General features: G+C 53.7%; 1 protein-coding gene and 1 long non-coding RNA gene across 5 annotated transcripts; one reads left to right on the plus strand and one right to left on the minus strand.

The window, feature by feature from the left end:
- Nucleotides 1–2,123: 2,123 nt before the first annotated feature.
- On the minus strand, nt 2,124–20,283 carry DNAJB12 (DnaJ heat shock protein family (Hsp40) member B12). 4 transcript variants are annotated; one of them, XR_011564649.1, is made up of 10 exons: nt 20,065–20,283; nt 12,496–12,673; nt 10,979–11,124; nt 8,956–9,141; nt 8,755–8,834; nt 7,572–7,681; nt 5,715–5,887; nt 5,071–5,168; nt 3,502–3,942; nt 2,124–2,375 (listed from the first exon to the last, which is right to left on the minus strand). XR_011564649.1 is itself a non-coding variant. In XM_070782064.1 (9 exons), exons 1-9 carry the CDS (start codon nt 20,195–20,197, stop codon nt 3,913–3,915), a joined length of 1,134 nt encoding a protein of 377 aa, XP_070638165.1. In that variant the 5' UTR covers nt 20,198–20,283; the 3' UTR covers nt 2,124–3,912. The 4 variants fall into 4 exon arrangements, 3 of the variants coding, with proteins under 3 accessions (XP_070638165.1, XP_070638166.1, XP_019809533.2); XM_070782064.1 differs by having other exon boundaries at nt 2,124–3,942; XM_070782065.1 differs by having other exon boundaries at nt 2,124–3,942; nt 5,023–5,168.
- On the plus strand, nt 5,886–9,350 carry LOC139180390 (uncharacterized). Its single transcript, XR_011564650.1, has 2 exons — nt 5,886–7,563; nt 8,345–9,350. It is a non-coding gene; the product is annotated as an uncharacterized lncRNA (long non-coding RNA).
- Nucleotides 20,284–21,585: the final 1,302 nt, after the last annotated feature.

The raw sequence follows: 21,585 nt of genomic DNA on the forward strand, positions 1-21,585 counted from the left end.
GAGTGAACCCAACAGCCAGGATTCTGGAGGCGCAGGGGCTCTTGTTCCTTCATTCCCGGTGAAGGTCTCTTTCTCTGCCCAAGGCCCCTGGGTGTGACTGGGTGAGCTGACAACTATAGGCCGGGGACCTGGTGCATGCATTGTTCCCTCCCGTACCTTCCCAGGGTGCCCGCACCGTCCCCTCCAGCCAGAGTGCCTGCCCACCCGAAGCCCTGCCCACTGTCACTCCTTCATAGATGGGTCTCTCTACCGAGAGCTGCTCTCACCACCACCAAAGCTCCCAGCTTTGTTGTCACAGTCCTCTGCTCACTGGGGTCTGCTGAACACCAGGCTCACCCACCCGGCCGCAAGTGCCTCCAGGGCAGCCCAAGTCTCAGTCACCTTTGTGGTTTCGTGTCTGGAGTGGGATTTGACTCCAGTTGGTGCTTGGTGAATCTTCCCTGAGGACAGACAACACATAGACCTTCCTGTGTACCTGTTTTGTTTTTTTTAATACGTATGGGAAAACTTTTACTCCTTGCAGTAACCCACTGAGGTAGGTGGTTTTATTATCTGCATTTTTAAAATGAGGCCACCGAGACAGAGGGAGGTTAAGTGACATGCCCAAGGCCACCCAACCAGTACAGGGATCAGTCCACACAGCTGGGCTGTGGGGTCCATGCCGACACTGACGGATCTGCTGTCCTGCCTCTGGAGTGTGTGGCCAGCTCAGGGAAGCTGCCCGCACAGCAGGTGGACACCTCTTTCATCGCCGGGAGAGAGTAAGTGTGCATAGCTCCTGAGGGCAGCCTGCCCCCAGTCCCAGCCCCCCCAGATTAAGTCTCATTTCCCTTAGCATGGCCTTTCCCCACTCCCACCCTTCTGACTCAGGGCTCCTGCCACTCTACTTGGTGTGAGTGGGTCTGACCCTTCAAGGACTGATTGTTCTGCTACATAAACCCCAAATACACGCACGGCTTCATAGAGGCTCTCGGGGCATGAACTTCCCTGCCTCAGGGTCTGAGTCTCCTGCTCTGGGAAATGGGCTGACTGGCTCAGACCACATGGTGTGACATTTGGTAAAGATTCTGAGCCCACGTTGTGTCAACAGTCTATTCATCCAAGTCTGTGCACCTCTCAACAGCCAGGCGACTCTGCCCAGGAACTCGAGGTGGGGATGAGGCTACAGTCAGGCTGGGGTGTGTGCTCCTTGCCCCTTGGTGCAAGTCTAGAATGAGGAGATAAGCCGGCTGATTCCGGGAGCTTGCACCGACTCGGGCCCTGTTGTGCCACCCGACAGTGGGTGGGACACTTGTCAAAGGCTCTTTTTGTAGCAAACAGTCAGACGGAGTCTGTCCGCCCCTTTTGGCTCATAGAACTGCACACTGAGGGCAGGGGGACTTGAGGGGGGTTGAATGGGGGCGGCTGGCACCGCCCCTGCCAACCGCAGCCAACAAGTGGTGGCTCGCAGACTGGGCGCGGGCCGCAGTGACCCGGGTGGGGGCAGCCAATGAGCTCCCGGGCTGCCGTGGCACCACCGGGCAGCCGGCCTGTCTTTGGCTGGAGCTGCAGCAGGAGGGGCCTCAGGCCACCAGTCAGGGCTGCCGGGCCCTGTCTCTGGGAGGCCCGGGCAGATCTGCTGCTCCATTCACGGAGGCTGCCACATTTTTAACTTTTCCATGGGGGAGGAGGGTAGGCTGTGGGGGCGGTGTGGCAGGGATGGCTGGGAAGAGTGTGCAGCCAGAGATGGAAAGAAACTCTGAGAACTTTTCCCTTGTTCTGGATCCAGGGTGGGCTGGAGCTCCAGGCTGGGGAGAAGGGAGGTTCTAAATCTGCTGTGTTCACCACAGGCCTGATGGAGTCAGAGGGGTAGGACCTAGGGGAGGCCCAGGTTGCCCACCTTGGATTAGTGCCAGGGATTCCCCTGGGTCCTGGCCTAAGTGAGCTGCTTACTCTTCACTGCGATGGGAGTCAGCCCTGAAACACCACTTGTGACTGAAGTGGCTGTCAGCTGGGGCGAGGGGACGTGCCGACTAGCCACCAAACTCCTCGTGGTCTTGGCAGGACGGTGTCAGCAGCAGCAGGTGTTCGTACCCCCTTCTACCCTCCGAACCTGGCCCCCTTGCTCAACACAGACCCACCAATCACATAATAAACATATATTTATAGATATACAATTTCAGAATTCTAATTCAAGAAATACAGCTTCTCAGGGGATCCGTCAGGATCTGTGTTCTTATTGCACATGGCTCAGCCCGTCTAGGGACATCTACTGAGACCAGAGGGTTGGGGTGCTGGGGCGGAGCACCGGGGCCACCGCGGGCAGGGCGCTCTCCTCCGCATCCAGGTCTGAGCATCTCTCTGGGCTGGGCGGCCACTTCATCACAGGGCAGGACCTTGTTTAAAAACCATATTTGACATTTCTTAACCAAGCTTCCTTTCCCAGCAAGAATCCTACTTGTTGGGAGACTTTTAAAAAAAGAGCCAAGAGAAGCTCTGGGAGGGTGGTGACCCCCTCCTGGCTGGCAGCTTGGTTTGGGGTAGTAAGGCTTCGGAGGATGGCAGGCTCAGCTGACACACCCACCACGAGAGGAAAATTTGGGGAAAACGGTAATTCCAAAAGGCCCAGTATAAACTGTGGGAATAGATAAAACCTCCCTCCCTTCCCCTGGCAGCAACTGCTGTTTTGAGAAAAATCCTCATTTGAAGGTGACGATAAGAAAACCTTCTGGTTCATCCTTTGTCCAAAGTGCAAGAGAAGGCCGGGTGGCATCACATCCTTGGAGGGTAGAGACAGAGGTGCCCATGGTCATGGACTTTCTTCAGGATTTGGCTGCTGCCCCAGGGTCCTGGGTGCCACCTGGATGACTCTTGGAAGAAAAGCCTTCTGGAGCCTTGGTCCATGACTTAGGAAAAACCAGTAGCAACAACGGGGCTGTGCCTGGAGGCACCTATAAGGCAAAACTCACACAGGGACTAAACGGGGAGGTGGTCAGGCAGAACCTGATTCCCCTCTCCAATCCTGCTGTTCTCGGTGGTGGGGGGTCAGGGGGCTCCTGGACGCCAGGACTAAGTGCCACCTGAGCTGACCTAACTTACAGTGGGTGGGCTCATCCCCCTAGGCCATCTGGGGCCTCTATCATGACACAATACTGACCTGGCACCTGGCCCTAGGGGCACCTTCTTTTCCCCATGGCCTGTTCCCCTCCAGTTTAATCATAAAGTTGGCAGCCTTCCAAGTTCTCTACAGATTTATGCTATCATGATTACTGCTGCCATCAAAAACAGGCTGGGCTTGAGGGCAACATTAGAAGCTGTGACCCAACTTTCCTTCTGCTGTCAGCTACAGACCAGGCTCCCTTCCCCAAACAGGTCTCATTTTCTAAATCAGGGAAGAAATCAACTCAACAACCTAACCAAATCCCTGCATAGTTTCAAAAAGTAGACTCTCTCTCTATATATCTTTATATGTGCTATTTACATATAAATAGATATATACATATACACGTATCTATAAATTACATTCTATGGAGAGTTCTCTTTCCTCTTCCTCTTTATCCTTGGCCAACACATCTGACTGCTTCCACTGAGGTGAATGGTGGTGCTCCTGGGAGGGGGGAAGAAAGGCAGTTGGGCACCCCCTCCCCCAGCCCTTCCCACAGACATTTGCTGCAAGTTTTACATTCTACTTTCGTTGCCATGGTTTCTGTATCCTAGGAGAGAGCTGATGTGGAGCCCGAGCGTTTGCCAGCCCTGGGAGGAAGGGAAGCAGCCCCGTGGCAGGTTTTCCTGTCTGTCCTAAGAGCTTTCTGCATTTACTGGGTGAGAGAGAGGGCAGTTGTGCAGCGTTCGGCCTCCAATTCCATTTTAATTTTTTTTTTCTTTTTTTGTCTTTCCTTAAGTGTATAGTCCATCACCTTGGCTCAGTGCATGTCACCAAAAATTCTCCAGGGATTTCATAGTCTGAGGAGGAGAGTGGTTAACAGTTAGCCTGGCAGTTATGTGTCCCGCAGCCTGGAGCTTAGCCCCCACCGACAAGCCAAGTCCTGGGCCCTGCAGTCTGTTCCTCTCTCCCAGAGGCACCAGAAAATGGCCTCAGAGCAGAGCCTGCAGCTGAGGGGACACAGGCAGAAGAGGTGTTGGGCAGAGCACCAACTAAAAAGGAACCTTGACCAGCTCTGCCCACACTCCTCTGGGCCTGGTCCAAGCTGTCCCCTCTGGCACATGCTGGGGACAGAGCCTGCAGTAAGGGGGTAAAGGTGGGAGGGTAGGGTGGTAGAGCCTGCTACCACCACCTTTAATTTTTCCTCCCATTTCTCTGTGCTGAGGGCTCTCTGTTCACTGGGCCCTGAACTTGTGACCTTTTGTTCCTTTCCTCAGACCACAGGTGAGACGCATGGGCAGTCAGATGCCTGTGGCTGCCAGGTGTAGAGCTGCTCAGAGTGCTTCTGCTCCACCCAGACTAGGACCAGTCTGGGGGCAGGGCTCTCCTGCTCCCAGCCTGTCAGCTCCCTGCCCTGCACATGGGTTCCCTCCCACGCGCACCACATTTCTTCCTGCCTGGAAGGACAGGGGCAGAGGAAGGGCTGTCCGCTCACCCATCCCCACATAGTTTATCCTGGTGTCTGCTAGGGAATGTGGCGGGGGGTGGGGGGCTACTGACTGCCCAGTAATACCAGGCGGCCTAGATCCCAGGGCACAGATAACAGCCTGTAACACTTGGGAAAGGGCCCTGGGGGGCCATACGGCTGGAGTAGACCAAGTGAGCATGAGTAGCAGCCCTGGGCACCCCTCAGTTCTGGAGCCAGGGGGCAGGGTAGGGTGGCATGGAGGCATCCTGGAGGGCTGACACAGACTTCAGTTTCCCCACGCACCCCAGAGCACTCCCAACTCTGCAGGCTGGGGTCAGGCTGAGGACAGGGAAACTGTGCTGCACGATCACTGGGCTCCCACCCTCCCTCCTCATACCCTCCTTTGCCTCATGACCAAGACCAGAGCTGCCAGGAGTCGCCAGGCAGAGGAGGCCCTGGCTCATACTTGGACCTCGGTGGCACGGCTGGCCCAGGACTATCCATGCAGGGAGGCCTGCACCTCTGACAGTCGGTTACAGCTTGGGGTCCCCATCTTCTGTGCTTTGTTGTACATGTCCGCGTCACCAAAGTAGCGGGCCCGGTACAGCAAGCCTTCCTCTGCAAAGCAATGGGGCAGGTTAGGGCGTGCTTCTAAGGCTGCTATGATGTCAGCACGGTCTGTGCAGGAGGGGAAGGGCGATTACGGGCCCAGGGACAGAGGCAGAACCCCTTTAGGGTAGACCCCTGCTGGGGAGCAGGATAGAGGCCCCTTTTGATAGAGCACAGGTGAGGCCAGCCAAGGTGAGAACCTGTCATCCTGGTCAGACTGCCCCAGGGCCCCAAGATAGATCCAGATATCCAATCAGCGAGTGGCCAAGAGATTTGCCCCAATTTCTCTCTACATAGTTACCTATGGCAGCCAAACAACAGGCTGATTGCAGTGATTTATGGGAAGCTGGAAGAAATCTCCAGGTGGCCCCTGGCTCCTAGCCCCAGGAAACACAGGGGTGGTAGGTGGCTTTTGGCTGGGCCAAGGCTGGCGCAGGGCAGGGCCAGGTGCTTGGCCCACAGACCACGGGGGGAGCAGCGCCTTCTTCTTCCAAGCTCTCAGGCTTTGTGCACACACACCGCCCCACCCCTACACACAAACACACACAAACTTACTTTGCTGTTTCTCCTTCCAACAGTTGTTTCGAAGATTGGCAATATAATCATCTTCCACATTCCGTTCAACCATTTTGAGGCTGGAGCCTGTGTACTCCTGGGAGAACGTGTCTGCCACATAGTAGACGACGTTCAGGTGGTCAGTGACTCGCTTGTGGACGTGGCCCACCGACCTGGCCAGAAACAGACCAAGCGCAAAGTGGGCGGGGGTCCACAGGCCCAAGGTAGCACTAGGGATGACTGGGGCCCCCAGCATAAGGTGCCACACAGGTCACAGGGGTAGGGCTGGAGCAGGAACTCCCTGCTGCTCTGGAGAAAAGAATGAGGCGCCCTCCTGTAGAGTGGCCTGGACCACGGCAAGGTGTGCCTCCAGCGCTCTGCTTACCACACTGCTGCCTGGGGCCTCTGGGGAGCAGCCCTCTCTGGGAGGGCCTGGTCAGGGCAGCAGCGAACCCAGGGTGAGCGCAGGCTCCCTCTGTGATGAGTTGTGTGACCTGAGCTCCCCGTGCTTCCATTCCCTTGTTCATCCCCTAAGCCAACCCTTGCTGAAGGCCTGCCCTCCTATCCAGGGGCTCCCAGTCCAGAGTGAAGAGCCTTAGGAACAAAATGACAGGAAGGATTCTAAGGCGCTGTATCCTTCCACCTCTTGGAATCTTCGAGCTCCAACTGCAGGCTCAGGGCTTCCCAGGCGGCCCTAGTTGTAAAGAATCTGCCTGCCAACGCAGGAGACATAAGAGAGGCAGGTTCAATCCTTTGGTCGGAAAGATCCCCTGGAGGAGGAAATGGCAACCCACTCCAGTATTCTTGCTTGGAGAATCCCATGGAGAGAGGGGCCTGGCAGGCTATAGTCCATGGGATTGCAGAGTCAGACATGACTGAAGTGACTTAGCATACATGCATGCAGGCTCAGGGAAGAGCCTCTACATGTTGATAGAAGTTAGTGCTTTGGTGAGGACAGCTTCTGTCTGCCCATTCCTGCCTCTCAGCTCTCTAGCTACAGAGAAAAAGGCTGGCATCAGGCCACAGAGTGCCTGTGCTGGCTGGTGCGGGTCCAGTGGACCGACTCTGCCCCTTGCTGGCTCAGAGGGATCCTGCCAGGCTCCCAGGCTAAGCCTGACCGCTAGGTGGGAGCACTGGGCTTCCAGCCATAGAAGCCAAGCAGTCCCTCTATATCAGATACTTGGTCAGGTGCTGGAAATAAATGAGGGGAGCTGATGCCTTAAAAGGGCAAATAACTTGCCCAAGTTCACCATCAGTGGTTGAGACCGTATATTCATTTGACAAATGTTAGCAAGCATTTCTAATGAGCCTGGTATTTTATGTGTATTATTCATTTAATTATCACAAGCAGATATTCCCATTTTGTAGGTGAAGAAACAAAGGCTCAAGAGAAGTTACATAACTAGTCCAGGGTCACAGAGCTGCTTAGTTAGTAGAGGAGCTGGGATTCAAAGAGACCCTTGCCCTGACTCTAGAGCCTCTGTTCTTCTCATGGTCTCAGGGCCCTCAAGCGGAATGGAAGAACAGAGGTTCCTATTTCAAGGCCAGCAGATGAGATGGGGAGAGTGTCATGAAACCTGTGAAACCATATGCAGAACAGTGTGCATGCACAGAGTTCTAGGGAAAAGAGCTGCAGGTTTCACTGCGTTTTCTTAGGGGACTATGACCATAAAAAGATCGAGAACCTCAGCTTAACAAGGTCTATTTTCTTGATTCTAAGCAGCATCTGCAATTTGATCAGGAACCTGCTGAAGAGGATGGGAAGGAAGGCCCCTGGTGGGGGCTGAGACTCCCAAGCTCCCGCCCCACCCGCCGTGTACCCATGAACCTGGACTCACCCCAGCAGCAGGTACTCACGGTCTTAGGCTCAGACTGTAGGGTGGACTGGACACCATGAGCTGGCTTAGAGCTGACACGAGGATCAGGATGAGGATGGGCATCAGCTGGACAAACACCCCCAGCCCACCCTGGAGGGAAGAGCCAATGGTCACCCAGGCTGAGCCTAGTGAGGGAAACGCTGGCGGCAAACACCACAATGGAGCCCAGGTGGTGGGAGCCTGTGCAGACAGGCCAGGATGCCTCTCTCTCCCATTCCCTCCCATGGGCTCCCAAACACAGAAACCCCTCTACCTGCCAGTTTCCCCAAATAAAAACAAAGCAGCAACTGGGGTTAAATACTGGGGTGGGAGGTGGGTATACATATTTATGAGAGAATACAAAAAAAAAAAGACGAGCAAAAGTGTCTGCCTTCAGAAGAATGGGAGGCAGGGCTTGAAGGGGGCTTTCACTATATCTACCTTTCTGAATTCTGAACCCTACGACTGTATTACCAATTTAAAAGTTGCCAGTTGAGAAATTATAAAATAAATTTGTCCAGTGTGTGATAATTTGTGATTTTAAAAAACTTCTGTATGTTAAATACACACAAAATCAAAGTTTAAAAAATGAATAAACAAAAACAGAAGGCCACGTTATCAGAGCAAAAGAGAACCCTCTGCCTGGTATAATTTTAAATATTCTGCAACTGTCCACAGTATTTTAATCTTAGCTAACTGCTTTAATTTCAGTCAGCCACCTGTTCTTATAATTTGTGGCACTCAAAGGATGTTTGATGCATTGTCTTGTTACAGCTCTTGTACACATTTTTAAAGGATACTGAAGAGAAGCAAGAAGACCCAACCCTATGTTGTCATCCTTCACAATTCTCTTGTGAAGTTTAACCTTCCATTGCTTGGAAAACATCTTCTGACCTTAAGAACATATAGACCTCACGAAGGCCGTTAACACTGGAACCTGCCTGGAAGTAGGGAGCTTTCTGCATTCCCAGCAGAGGCCAGCACACCCAACTCCAGCTGTGGGTGCTGTGGAGTGTGGCTCCCTCTGGTGTCCTTTCGTGGAATGGCAATGGGGGACCAAGTTAGCTCCCTGGCTGAGTTGTGGGGGTACTGCTGTCGCAGGAGAGCAAGGTATTCCCCGCTCCAGGCCTCCCCCCTTGGGTGGGACTAGGCACTCTCCCCGTACCCACCCCTTCCTCACTCACATCACCCTGGTTCTCCCTGCGGTCCTGCCTTTGATGGTACGTGTAGCGCATGCGGCCATTGCTGTAGACGTGGACGTTACCTGGGGGTCAGAGGGACTGAGTCAGGAGTGGGGCTGCTGGGAAGGGGAGAGAGGCTGGCATCCCATCTCCCACCATCACCACCAGGGAGGCCTGGACGTGGGGGAGAGCAGGGAAACTTACTAGATGGGAAGCCACCACCAAAAAACATGTTGAAGAGGTCTTCAGGGGAGATGTCAGCCTCAAAGCCGCGGTGGAAGTCCCCATGCCCATGGCCGTGCCGGGCTGCCTGGCCCTTGTCATCACCGAACTGGTCATACTGCTTCCTTTTCTCTGGGTTGCTAAGTACCGCATATGCTGTGCCGATGGCTAGAAGCAAGAAAGGAGGCAGAAAGGTGAGGTCCGAGGATGCTGGGGGTGTAGGCCCATGGTGGCCAAGTGCTCACTTCCTTCAGGTGTTCAAGTGGTGCCCTAAGGTGCGGAGGGTGGGGCGGGAGGATGGATGCTGGAACACCTCTGAATGAATCGGGGCAGCCTGGCTGGACTGGGTGGAGGATTAACACTCAGTCCTCACTCTCCACCACCTGATGATGGTCCAATTTTTTCTATCGATCAGGTCCTTTATGGGTATTACCCTACTTACTCCTAAGAACTCATCTCCATTTTACCAATGAGAAAACTGAGGCTCAGGGAGGTTAAGTACAAGCTCACACAGGTCTGATGCTGTAGAGCCAGGAATCAAACCCAGGTGAGTCATGCTTCAGGTCTGCTCTCTGACTTTATGAAAACCACCAAAATACCTCCTCCTCATTCCTTTCTCCTGGGGTGTCTGGTGGGATGGGGCATCCTTTCTGGAGGGTATGTAATCTTCAAGTCACCACAACATAACACAGGGGCTGAACAAACACGTGACGTGCTATTGTAAACCGGAGAGCAGCAGGAACTGCCAAGAGGGACCAGGTCCCCGGGCTCTAGTCGGGACTCCACTGCTGGTGGTGTGGCCTGGGCAAGCCCTCTCTTCCCTGGGGCCCAGGTCCCAGCTGCGGTTCCTCTGCTGGCCCCCATTAGAGCTCCCGGGGGTGGGGAAGCCTGTGCCTGGAAGGCCCCAGCTCTGAGCCCTCCTTAGTCTCTCCTCCTCCAGCGGCCCACACCCTCAAGGCAGCAGGTCAAAGCTGCATCTGCTTCAGAGCGAGCAACGACGAGAATGAGAATGCCTCTCCTCCTCCCACTGTGACAGGGCCCCGAGGCCAGGGCTGCAGAAACGTTAACTCCAACTGCCTTGCCTCCTCATTCCTTTATCCTTCTGCCCCGGGGTTGGTGGACAGGCAGTAGGGGAAGATGCCTGCAGACTGCGCCCTGAGCACCTGGGGTGGCCCCGAGAGAGGCACATGGGATCTTGGGGGTCTGTTCTGTGCAGGCTCCCCACCTGGCGATGGTCATAGCCCCGGTACAGCATAGCACCCTGCCTGGGCCGGGGAAGGGGGCCAGTCACCACACCCCAGAGGGAGGTGAGCCTAAGACCATGAAGGTCCCGTGGAGGACAGACATGTGTGAGAAAAGAGAAGGGATGTCTGTGGAACTTCAGGCCTAGCAACTCAGCACTGGCACAGAGCCGGCACGCGTGCCTGACGTGTTCAATGAAAATATAAACGATTAAAGGGCAGCTTATGTTTTCAGCCAGAACTGAAGCCCCCTCCCCAGAAATAACAGGCCCTGAGTCCAGAGAGACTGCCATGTCCCCTACTGGAGGTGAGTGCTTGTGCGTGGTGTGTATGTGTGGGGTGTGTGAGTGTAGAGATGGGTGGGTTGGCTGTGGCTGCTGGTCTGAGGCGGCCAGCAAGCTCTAAGCCAGGCCATCCAGCTTCTCAGAACAGGGAAACTATTTTCAAGCTCCCAGGATATGGAAGTGACACGGGTGGGTCAGGAGGCCTCCTTCAGCCCCTCAATCAGCATGTGACCTTGGCAAAGGCACTGGTTCTCAGCTTCCACGCTGTAACTCCGGGGAGGGAGGGGGAAGGAGAGAGGGGAGCGGTGCCATCTGCATTCTGCGACTGCTGGGTGGAGGCGACTGCAGGGCCTTCTTCCCAAAAGCAGCTCCTGAGCTGGGAGGACTTGGGTCCAAGGCAACTTCCAGGAAAAGCCCCTCCTTCCCTCCCAAGGATAGGAGATCAGAACACCCAAACACAGGAAACCTAGGTCAGCTTACCTTTGAAAGCTTCAGTGGCGCCAGGCGCATGGTTCTTGTCGGGGTGGAATTTGAGGGCTAGTTTGCGGTAGGCCTTCTTTAGGTCCTCATCTGAGGCCCCTCTGCTCACTCCCAGGATCTCGTAGTAATCTTTACACTGCTTGACCCTGGAGGAGGAGGGAGTAGAACCTGTCGAGGGAGCTCTCGTGGGCCCAGGCTGGGAAGGGAGGTGGCTGATGAAAGAGCAGTGTGGGCGCCCAGCTCTGAGCAGGCTGGGGGACCAGCAGGACAGGCCCAGCGGAGACAGCAAAAATATATTTAGGATTTAAGAGGGGGCAGCTACTGTTTCTGCCGGGCCAGGAACCATTTCCCTGAGCTAACAACAGCACCCTCGCTGCAGGCACCTAGGAAGGACTGTCGGCCAGGGCCCTCTGCCCAGGGGCAGGTGTGCCCCGTGTTGGGCAGCTCTGCCCTCCTGGCAATCAGAGGCTGAGGGGGCAAACAGGCCAGACGTGGAAGGTGTCTGTTCACCCATCAGAGGGCCCTGAAGAGACGCTGTTTCTCTCCCTCTAATTTTTACTCCTGGGGTCCCTGGAGACTCCCTGACTCTTGGCCCACAGTTGGTTTCTTTCTTTCTTCTTCTTTTTTTCCTTTCTTTCTTTCTAATACTCATTTTTATTCGGCTGTGCTGGGTCTTAGTTGCAGTATGTCGGATCTAGTTCTCTGATCAGGGGTCGAACCTGGGCCCCAGTGTTGGGAGCGTGGAGTCTTAGCCACAGGACCACCAGGAAAAGTCCCGTCACTGGTTCCTACTGCCTACAACCCATGGGCTTGCCTGGTCGAAGTGCTGTCTGGTCAGAAAGATGTAAATTCAGCAAATACTTTCATGGGAAACTATCGTCACACTGGGTCACACACAGGCCTGAAGCTTGACAACATCTTCACTAGCAGCCAGGACCATGGGGGAGTGACCGCAGAGGGACTCTCAAGGCTAGCTGGTGAGGAGGCCTCTGGAGAAATGAGAGCAGGAGTATCTAATCCTGAGCAGCCATGGCTGGGTTGTCTCGGCCTGGTGTGAGCTGCTCCGTGCTGGGCCTGCCCAAGCCTTGGAGGGATAACTCCTCCTGTCTCCACCCTACCCCACACAGGCTCTGATCTGAAAGGGTCTTTGTTGGGGGCAGGAGTGTGGGTTGGGGGAGTATCTGTAGGGGAGACCAGACCTCATCTCTGACAAACAGGGCTGTGTAAAGAGGCCCAGGATCTGCTGGCCTGTGGCTGAGGAGGCCAGGAGCATCAGCGGTTTCCAGCCTTTGCTGTGGGCTGCCGGGGCATCAGGGGACAGCGGGGCCCCAAGGCCCGCACTAGACTCCAGGGCCTCATGGGAAATAGGAGAGGGCCTTGTGAGCCCAACTTCTGAGCATCCTCCAGCCTCAAGGTCCTCCCAGGCGAGGTGGATGCCGGGCGGCAGGAAGCCTTCTCTAGATGTGAAAATGTCCCAAGCCCCGGGCTCTGGCCCTCCGCCCGCCCAGTCCTCTTACCTTTTCACGGCTGCTACTTGCTCGGCGGTGTAGCCTTTGGTGCTCTCTCCTCCTGCCTCACCGTTGGCTGAGGGCGTGTTGGCCCCAGCTGCTTTCCTATGGGTCGTGTGAGTTGCCTCTGTGGGTTGGGGTTGGTCGCCGGCAGGCTGTGGTTTCTGGTTGAGGGACTCGATCAGGGCTGTGCAGAAAGCAAGACAACTGTTCAGGGCTCCTGCTCCAGCAGCAGCTGAGGGCCTACCTGGCCCTGGGAGATCCCAGGACCCCTGCACCCCACCCATTCTTCTTCCCAACATAGCTTGCTTCTTTCCTGATTTGGGCCTGAGGGCCTAAGGGGATAATTGCTTGCTCTCTGAGGAGCTACAGTTCTGAGGGTAAACCCAGCACAAAAATAAACTATTAATCTTTTAGGTTTTTAAAATCCCAAAGTAATGTGTGTAACAGCCACCCTCTGTTGAGTGCCAAGATAGGCAAAGTGCTCTGTCAGGGGGCTCCACTTGGCAGGACCATAAGAGTCAGCAGGGACTGGGAGGAAGGCCTCCTCCCGCTAGCTGTGGAGAGGACAGGGAGCAGTGACAGTGCCCCAGGGGCCAGGAGTGTGTGGGGCTCAGGACACACATCTGCTTCATGGCTTGCTACCGTTTACCTTCTTCAAACAGCTGGCCACGCCCAATGTCCTGCGTCAGGGTTCACAGTCTGTACAGGGCATTAGCGGTCATGCTCAGAGAGGCTCACAGATATCTAAACCCAAGTCCTTGGTGCCTTTTGATTCAATGAAGAAAGGCCCGTATCTCTGGAAGGAGTCCCCTGTGCCCACTCATTACAGGCCCAAAGCCAGCTCTGAGCCCCTGAGTCATGCCTGGGGTACAGCACCCTGGGAATCCAGGCGTCTGGGCCACTGCAGGGAGCCGGGACCCCTCCGTGCAGAGGAGGGGCAGCGGTGCAGCCTGGCTGGTCCCCAGCTTCCTTCAAATATGCCAGGTGTTTGCTGGGCTCCAGGCACTATGATGCATGTGGGCCTGGAGGAGGCCCAGAGCCGGGCTCCAGGGAGCAGAGCACTCGGGCTCGAGTGGACCACTGTATCCTGAGCCACAGCCGCTGCTGCGCTACTTGTGGAACACTTGCACGTTCTCACCGAGTCAGCAGCTGGGAGATACACAGAGGCTGACAGGTGAGCTGGCCCTGCACGAGGGGGTGGAGGGGCTCCTGCAGCAAAGCCCAAGAGGGTGCTCAGAGAGAAGCCACAGTGGTGAGCGCTCACCGTGAGTCAGCAGGCCTGGACACGGTGCTCTGCATGTTTTCGCTCATTTAATCTTTTTAAAAAAATTAATTACTTATTTTCTGGCTGCGCTGGGTCTTCGTTGCTGCACTCAGGCTTTCTCCAGCTGCAGAGAGCGGGGGCTACTCCAGTTGCGGGCGTGGGCTTCTCATCGCGGTGGCTTCTCTTGTTGCGGAGCACAGGCTCTAGACACACAGGCTTCAGCAGTTGCTGCACAGGGGCTCATTAGCTGTGGCGCGCCGGCTCTAGAGCGCGGGCTCAGCAGTCGTGGTGCATGGGCTTAGCTGCTCTGCAGCATGTGGAATCTGCCTCAACCAGGGATGGAACCTCTGTTCCCTGCACTGGCAGGCAGATTCCTATCTACTGCGCCACCAGGGAAGTCCTTGACCATTTAAACTTGACAGTGGCCTCAGAGCTGGGTCTCATCACTGTCATCCCTGTTACAAGGGAGGAGCTGTGTTTGATCACCTTGCCCATGGCTACACAAGGTGACTGGCAGCACTCGAGTTCCAGGATGTCCAGTTCCGGAAACCATGCTCTTGATTACTCTGCCATCCCAGACCACATGAGCCTGGCAGGAGAAGCTCCTTCCAGCCATGTTGTTCTGAGAAAGAAGTTCATTCCCAAAGACCCAGGCTTCGAACCGCTGTCCAGCCTAACACTCCGACCTCTGGCGGATTGGTGAAATTTCTCTGAATTTCGGTTTCCTCACTGTGTGTGTGTGTGTGTGTGTGTGTGTGTGTGTGTGCGCGCGCGCTCAGCTGTGTCCAACTCTTTTGACCACATGACCCCACCGCCAGGCTCCTCTGCCCATGGAATTTTCCAGGCAAGAAGAGTGGAGTGGGTTGGCACGTCCTCCTGCAGGGGATGTCCCCACACAGCAGATGAGGATAAAATGAGAGGTGGATCTACCTGGCACAGACGCTGACATACAGTAAAAGTTCAAAATGAGGAGCTGCTAATACTGCGACCTGCGCTGATGAGCTGGCTGGCCAGGGAGGTGAGGTGACCAAGGTGCGGGGTGGGCAGGGCACGCCACATCTTGGGGAGGCAAAATCTCAGCACCCAGTAGGCTCTGGACTCAGCTGTAAGCATGAGATGTCAAGCCATCCCAGGCTCCAGTTTTACGCCGGGTACCAAGGAAACGGCAAAAGTAGAAACCAACAAAGTGATGCTGATCAAGACAGGACTGAGCGAGGAGCCGGTCTGCTGGTTTCCTAAGGCTTTTAAAGAGGTTGTTTATTTTGGTTTCTCTGGAAGCCCCAGGGGTCCAGGCTGATGCCCTCAGGAAAATATGACTGGCCATTCAGTTACTGTAGATACACAGGAGCATCAGCCAGGAAGTGGGATGGACTCTCTCTGGTACCTTTCAGGGAAGATTCTGGAAGATTTTTTAGGCAGTTATGTGGAATCAGCCCTTCTAGTTTCCCTACACTGCACAAAGACAACGCAAAGGGGAACGAATGTGCTCTGGGTCACACAGAAGACTGCTGTTTGAGGTGGCAATTCAAGATTTATGGGTGCTAACAATTAAGACTCTCTTGTGGCCAGGACAACCCCTCTGCCAGCCCGTGGATATGAGTGCCTCATGCTGTCTCACTGCTACACGCCTCACAGCACAGTGCCTGGGAAGCAAAGTCACAGAAGAGTAGGCAACAGAATAGCTTAATGTGGCGATAGAGTTAGACAGACAGGGATGGGTTCAAATCCCAACTCTGCCCCTTCTCAGAAAAGCTGGCAGACGGTTAGAAAGAAGGGAAACTGGAGGAAGAGACCAAAGCTGGGGTGGGAGCAGGAGCCACTGAGGTGGAGGTGAGACCATCTGCACAGACAAAGCTACTAGAGGAGACCCCTCCTCAAACCCAGACTGGACAGTCGGACTGCCCGCTTCAAACTTGGCCCTGCCACTCGACAGCGCTGTTTCCTTGGGCAAGTCAACGTAGCTTCTCCATGTAAACCTGGGTCTCCCTCAAGACAGCTCAAACAGCAAATGAGTGAATGCGGGCAAAGCACCGAGCACCACCTCCAGCAAACACTGTGTCACCGGGAACACTTCCTCTCCAGGCTCTCTAGGTACCTGCAGTGCTCAAAGTGGCCGGGAGATGGAGGCCAGATTAGAGCAAGAGCCCGGGAGTGGGGCTGCACAGTCTGGATCCTTTGCTAATTAGCCACATGGCCTTGTCAAGTTACCTAATTCCTCAGTGAAGACACAGTCCCTGCCCTCACAGGGTTGTTCAGGGGGGTAAAGAAGATTCAATAAAACAAGATAAATGGAGGACTGAGTGCACAATGGGGTACACAAAGGCTGACCAACTTGAACAGAAGGCTCCACACTCTGGACCTTGCCAGTCCTAAAACATCCCCCACTCCTAGACCCTGAATGCCAAACCCTCTCAGTGGCCCGTCCTCTCTTCTCCCGTGTGCTGGCCTCCCTGACTGAGCCTGAACCCCAGAGCCAGCACCAGCCAAAACCTTGGGCAGCGTCAGCATGGACCTGGAGTCTGGGACTTCCTGACATCTCTTGGTTACAACTCAGTCCACAGCCTGCTGAGTGTTGAGACTTTACCTTCTGAAGCCCTGGAGCCTCCCAGCCCCCCACCTTGGGTCCCCTCACCTCCCTGGCTGGCCTGTTCCTGGGGCTAGCCGGTTCATGAGCCCAAATCATGACATTACCAGCTATTCATCTTGAACCTTGTCAGTCTCTGTGGCAGGTGCCTCACAGAACCTGAGGCAGCCGAGCTGTCCTCCATGGCTAACCTTCACTCCGGATGCTGGAAACACACAGGCCTGCAGATGTTCTTAACAGCTCCCAGGAAAGTGCAGTGCCTTCCACCACTGTCGCTAAGCCCGAGGCGAAGCCACTGCTTACCAGGCTGCAGGACTGGATATAAACTCTCAGAAAGGGACCGACTGGCTCCATTCCCCCGGCCCTGTGACTCTCACCTCAGGGCCCCACCCCTGCTCCAGAGCACATCAGTACAGCCCCTGGTGCCTCCCCATCCCACCTCCTGCAGCAGAGTTCCAAGTCTTCTTGGACTCTTTCACTGTGAGGTCCTTGGAGTCTTCAAGATTTCTCTGAGCCTCCTCTCACTCCTAAACTTTTCCTGTCTGTCCTTCTACGTCTCCAAGACCAGTCCTCCTCTGATGCTCTTGATTTTCCGCCTTTCACTTCTTGACTTGCCCTTTTCCCACGATGCCTCTGCGGCAGCTGGCAGTGCTGCTCTCCACCTCCTCGACACAGGGCTCCATGGCTACCTGGCCACTGTGCCCTCCTGGGACCGCCTCTTCTGCTGTTGCTCCATCTCACCTCTTGCTTCCTCTGTCTCTGCCCTTTGGCTACGGGCAGATGTGGCAATGACTGCCTGCAGTAACCTCTGCTACACATTCACACCTTCCCATGGTGACCTCAGCCAGCGAGCTCCATCCAACTGATGACGGCACTCTCAGCCGGAACTGGGAGCTCTCTCCTGAGCTCCAACCTGACAGCTTATTTGGAACATCCCACCAGCACCTTGCACTCTGCCCATCTCTGCCCACCACTCTGTTCTTTAGCTTGGTTTCTTCCTGATCACATAGGGTTGGATTCTGAGTCCCCATTTCTCCTCAGCATCCTTCTTTCAGAGGCCTCAGCACCTCTCCTCCAGTGAATTTATTCTGATCCATGCTGCCTGACCTTAGGCCCTCGTAACACCTAACCCACGCCACACAACTGCTTCCCAACTGATTTCTGCCTTGAGTCTCTCTTCCCACTCAACAGCCCTATATGTTGTTTTAAGATCAGTAGCCTATCTTCCACCTGCTATCAAAAACTTCAGTCATTTTTCCACTAACTACAGAAAAAAGTGAAAATATCCGGGTATGACAGGAAAGGATTCCCCCAGTCTGGTCCCATCCTGTTTTCACCATAGGCCCCTCCATACTCAATTACCACCGCCACGGCCTCCACATCTTCTTACTCTCAGTCTCTTCCCCCACATCTCTTACAACTTGCAGCCTCCATATCTTTCCCCCCACATGCTCTTCTCAAGCCCCCTAACTCTCCTCTGAAGTGCAGTTAAAACGCGCCCTCTTATCCTATTCCCTGAAGCCTTCCCTCACTATGATCTACCATTATTTTCACATCCCTGTCACGAGACTACTTATCATTTACTCTCCATGCTTCCTACCCCCAAGACTCCCCTCCGCCTCGTAAAGGGCAGGGACTGCATTTTTCACATCCACCCAGAGGTTCTCAGCATCTAACACTGGGCTTCATTTCTGTTTAATCACAGCTCTCATTTTACAGTTTGCAATATCATCTTTTCTGTAACTGTCTCCTTCACTAGATATAAGCTACTTAAGGTGAATGATCACATCTTACCAATCCTTCTACAACCACTTAGCACCAAGCAGAGACTTGGCAAACAAAAACAAAGAAGTCTTTGCATTAAATGAGTGTGTGGAATGAGTTCAAACTTTAAACATCAAGTGTAGACAACTACCTAGTATTTTTTAACCAAGGTTTACCTATCTCAAGCCTAAATCACCCCTACTTCCTCATCAGCTCAGTGCAGGGCTGCAAATGGCACAAGGTAAAGTTTACAGAGAGCTGAGAGGCATGTACCCCTTCCAGAATAATATGAATATGACAAATCTGCAGCAGGTCACGCCTCTGCCTGAGCAAATTCCAGTACTTGTGCCCCAGGAAGGACACCATCCAGGCACTTGACGTGTACCCGGGGGGCCTGGTAACAGAAGAGTTCCACAGGCCATGCTGTTACCATCCATTCTTGGCTGCCTATTTCTGAACCTCCAGAAGTACCAGAGTCAGTCTGGGAGCTGCCCTCGCGCCCCCGTATACAGAGGGCCCTCTTACAGACTGTGATTTCGTAGAAAAGTTCCTTGAGCAGGTTACTTCAGGAGCTGTGGAAAAGAGAGACTGAAACTCTCTCTAAAGCAAACAGGCCAAACCTGCAGTCAGGAGGGAGAAAAACTCGGGCATTCTAGACTACCTCCTCCACCACTACTCCCCTTTCTCAATTTCATAATGTGGGCATGAAGGGTTAGAAAGCTAACTGCTGCCGTTCAGTTTCATTTTATTCCTTTAGCAAACATGTAAAGAGTCACAGAACTTTCTAATTTCTAGCTGTGTAATCTTGGACAAGTCCCTAGCCTCCGAGGTATTTCCTTATCTACAGAACAAAGATAATGATCTGCTCTGCCTCCCCGATAGGGCAGGCTCAAGAGAAAAAATGCACTGAAAGAGCTGTCTAAACTGAAAAGCCCTTTTGGGTATGATTGTTTGTCACATTATCTGTGCCAGCCCTCCAATTTTCCAGTTGAGGAAACCCAAGCTCAGAAAGATCACAGCGTAGCAGTTAGGATGAAAACTCCCGTCTTCTAAGTACCTGCTATCGGCCAGTTTACTTAGTGGTAATTGCAGGTACAAACTCTGTATTTTTAATGAACTACCTCTTTCTCTCCTCCAGCGTGTGTGAAGAAAAACTCCGAAGAAGACTTAGGTTAAAGAAAAAAAAAAAAAGGCTTCCTGGATAGAGTAGTACAGACAACCTCACTGTTCCCTCTCTGGTTTGGAAACAGTCCAGGGCTGCTTAGCAGCCTGGTGCTGTCCTGCCGCTCATATGGCCGGCCACTGACGGACTCTTGGGGGCGAGGGTAGGTGGGAGTGGTTGAGGCCATCGCTCTCAATCTCGCAAGCAGGAGAAGAGGCTCCAAGAGGGAGTGAGGGGGTGTGTGGAAAGGGAAAAAGGCAGGCTCTAGTTTGGTGAGGGTGGTCCTTGACCCTAGCCCGGAGACACGCCAGGGAGTGAACATACGGAGATGACTTTTCAGGCCGTCCGAAGGTCATAAGTCCTTTTTTTTTCTCTGGAACTTATTTCTTCCTTCAGAGGAGTTATGTTTATTTTCCTAAACTATAATATTTCCCAGGCCGGCAACTGGCCCTGGGCCACCGAATGGCCCCTTGGGAAAAGTAGTTCGATTTCGCTTCCATATAAGTTCCTTTCGCCCCATCTGTCAGAGGCTCTCATTCTTGGGAACTCCAAATCTCAAAGGGTTCAGCAAGCACCCGGAAAGCTAAAGTCACCGTTGCCCCTGTCACCAAGTGTCCAGTATCCCGGAGAGAGGTGGGCGCCAAAGACTACACCTCCCGAAGGCCACCGCGCGTCTCAGTGCGCATGCGTAGCCGCGCCTCGCCACCCCTCCCCCTCCTCCAACTGCTCCCGTCGGTCCGTTCCCGTATTCCCCCCATCGGTTCTTATGTCCCCTCAGTGTCTCCGGCATCTTACACTCACCGTGAACTCGCGGCGTCGGGTACAGCCGCTGCGCCTTCTCCAGAAAGCGGAGCGCTCGGTCCAGCTGGTTGCTCTGGATGGCCTTAAGGGCGATGCTAGTACAGCGATCGGCTTCATCCTTGTTGGATTCCATGGCGGAACCAGAGCGCGGAACCAGGGAGGGGGAGGCCGGGGGAGCGAAGGGCTGCGCCAGCAGCCGGCGCGTCTAGGGGCAGGCGGTCGCAGGGTGATGACATAAACCCTCCGCCCCTCCTTCCCTGAGGTTTGAGCGAGGGCGGAAGCGCTACCGTATGTCTTCTAAGAGGGGGACGTCTAGATCAGATCAGATCAGTCGCTCAGTCGTGTCCGACTCTTTGCGACCCCATGAATCGCAGCACGCCAGGCCTCCCTGTCCATCACCAACTCCCGGAGTTCACTCAGACTCACGTCCATCGAGTCAGTGATGGCATCCAGCCATCTCATCCTCTGTCGTCCCCTTCTCCTCCTGCCCCTAATCCCTCCCAGCATCAGGGTCTTTTCCAATGAGTCAACTCTTCACATGAGGTGGCCAAAGTACTGGAGTTTCAGCTTTAGCATCATTCTCTCCAAAGAAATCCCAGGGGGACGTCTAAGAGAGGCCCTAATGGTGCAAGCCCACATTCCAAGCGGTCATTTGCCGAGATCTTAAAGTTTTGTATGTTCGCAAGTTCTTGGTAGTAACTCTATGCATTTGAGACGAAGGTTTCTTATTTAGTCATTCGACAGATATTTGGGTACCCGCTATTTGCCAGGTTAAATATATAATAGAAAACAAAAAAGTCCCTGCCCTCATGGAGCCTATATTCTAGTGTGTGTAGTGGGGGTGGGGAGATGTCGGATAAAAAGATATATTCAAATAGTGATAAATGCTAAGAAGGAAAAAAAAAAAAAAAAGATAAAGAAGTAAAGGGATTGAGAGTGGATGGTGCTATTTTAAATAACCTGATAGGAGAAAGCTCTCAGAAGCTGTAATTTTAACAGAAAACTGAATTCAGGAGAGAGAGAGAGCAGATAATCCAGATGTGACTACCTGGTCCAGAAAGAAAGGTGGTCCAGGCAGAAGGAAGAGCAAATACAAAGACTCTGAAAGGAGAATTTTCTTGATGAGTTATTACAGATCAACAAGGAGCATATAGAATCCCACTGTACTGTGGAATCCAGTTCTGTCAGATTTTCACATTACCTATCAATCCAGTAAAGCAGTCTTACTAAAGTTACTAATGACCTGCACTGGCAAATCCATCAGTCATTTCTCAGTCCTTATATTATGTGGCCTCCCCAGCGAGATTTGGTAAGAGTCTTACCACGGATAAGGGTTAGGAGGCTACTACTATAATCTCAAACTACTGCACAATTGCACTCATCTCACACACTAGTAAAGTAATGCTCAAAATTCTCCAAGCCAGGCTTCAGCAATATGTGAACCGTGAACTTCCTGATGTTCAAGCTGGTTTTAGAAAAGGCAGAGGAACCAGAGATCAAATTACCAACATCCGCTGGATC

The sequence above is a fragment of the Bos indicus genome, chromosome 28 (assembly GCF_029378745.1).
Source record: "Bos indicus isolate NIAB-ARS_2022 breed Sahiwal x Tharparkar chromosome 28, NIAB-ARS_B.indTharparkar_mat_pri_1.0, whole genome shotgun sequence".
NCBI classification, from domain to species: domain Eukaryota; kingdom Metazoa; phylum Chordata; class Mammalia; order Artiodactyla; family Bovidae; genus Bos; species Bos indicus.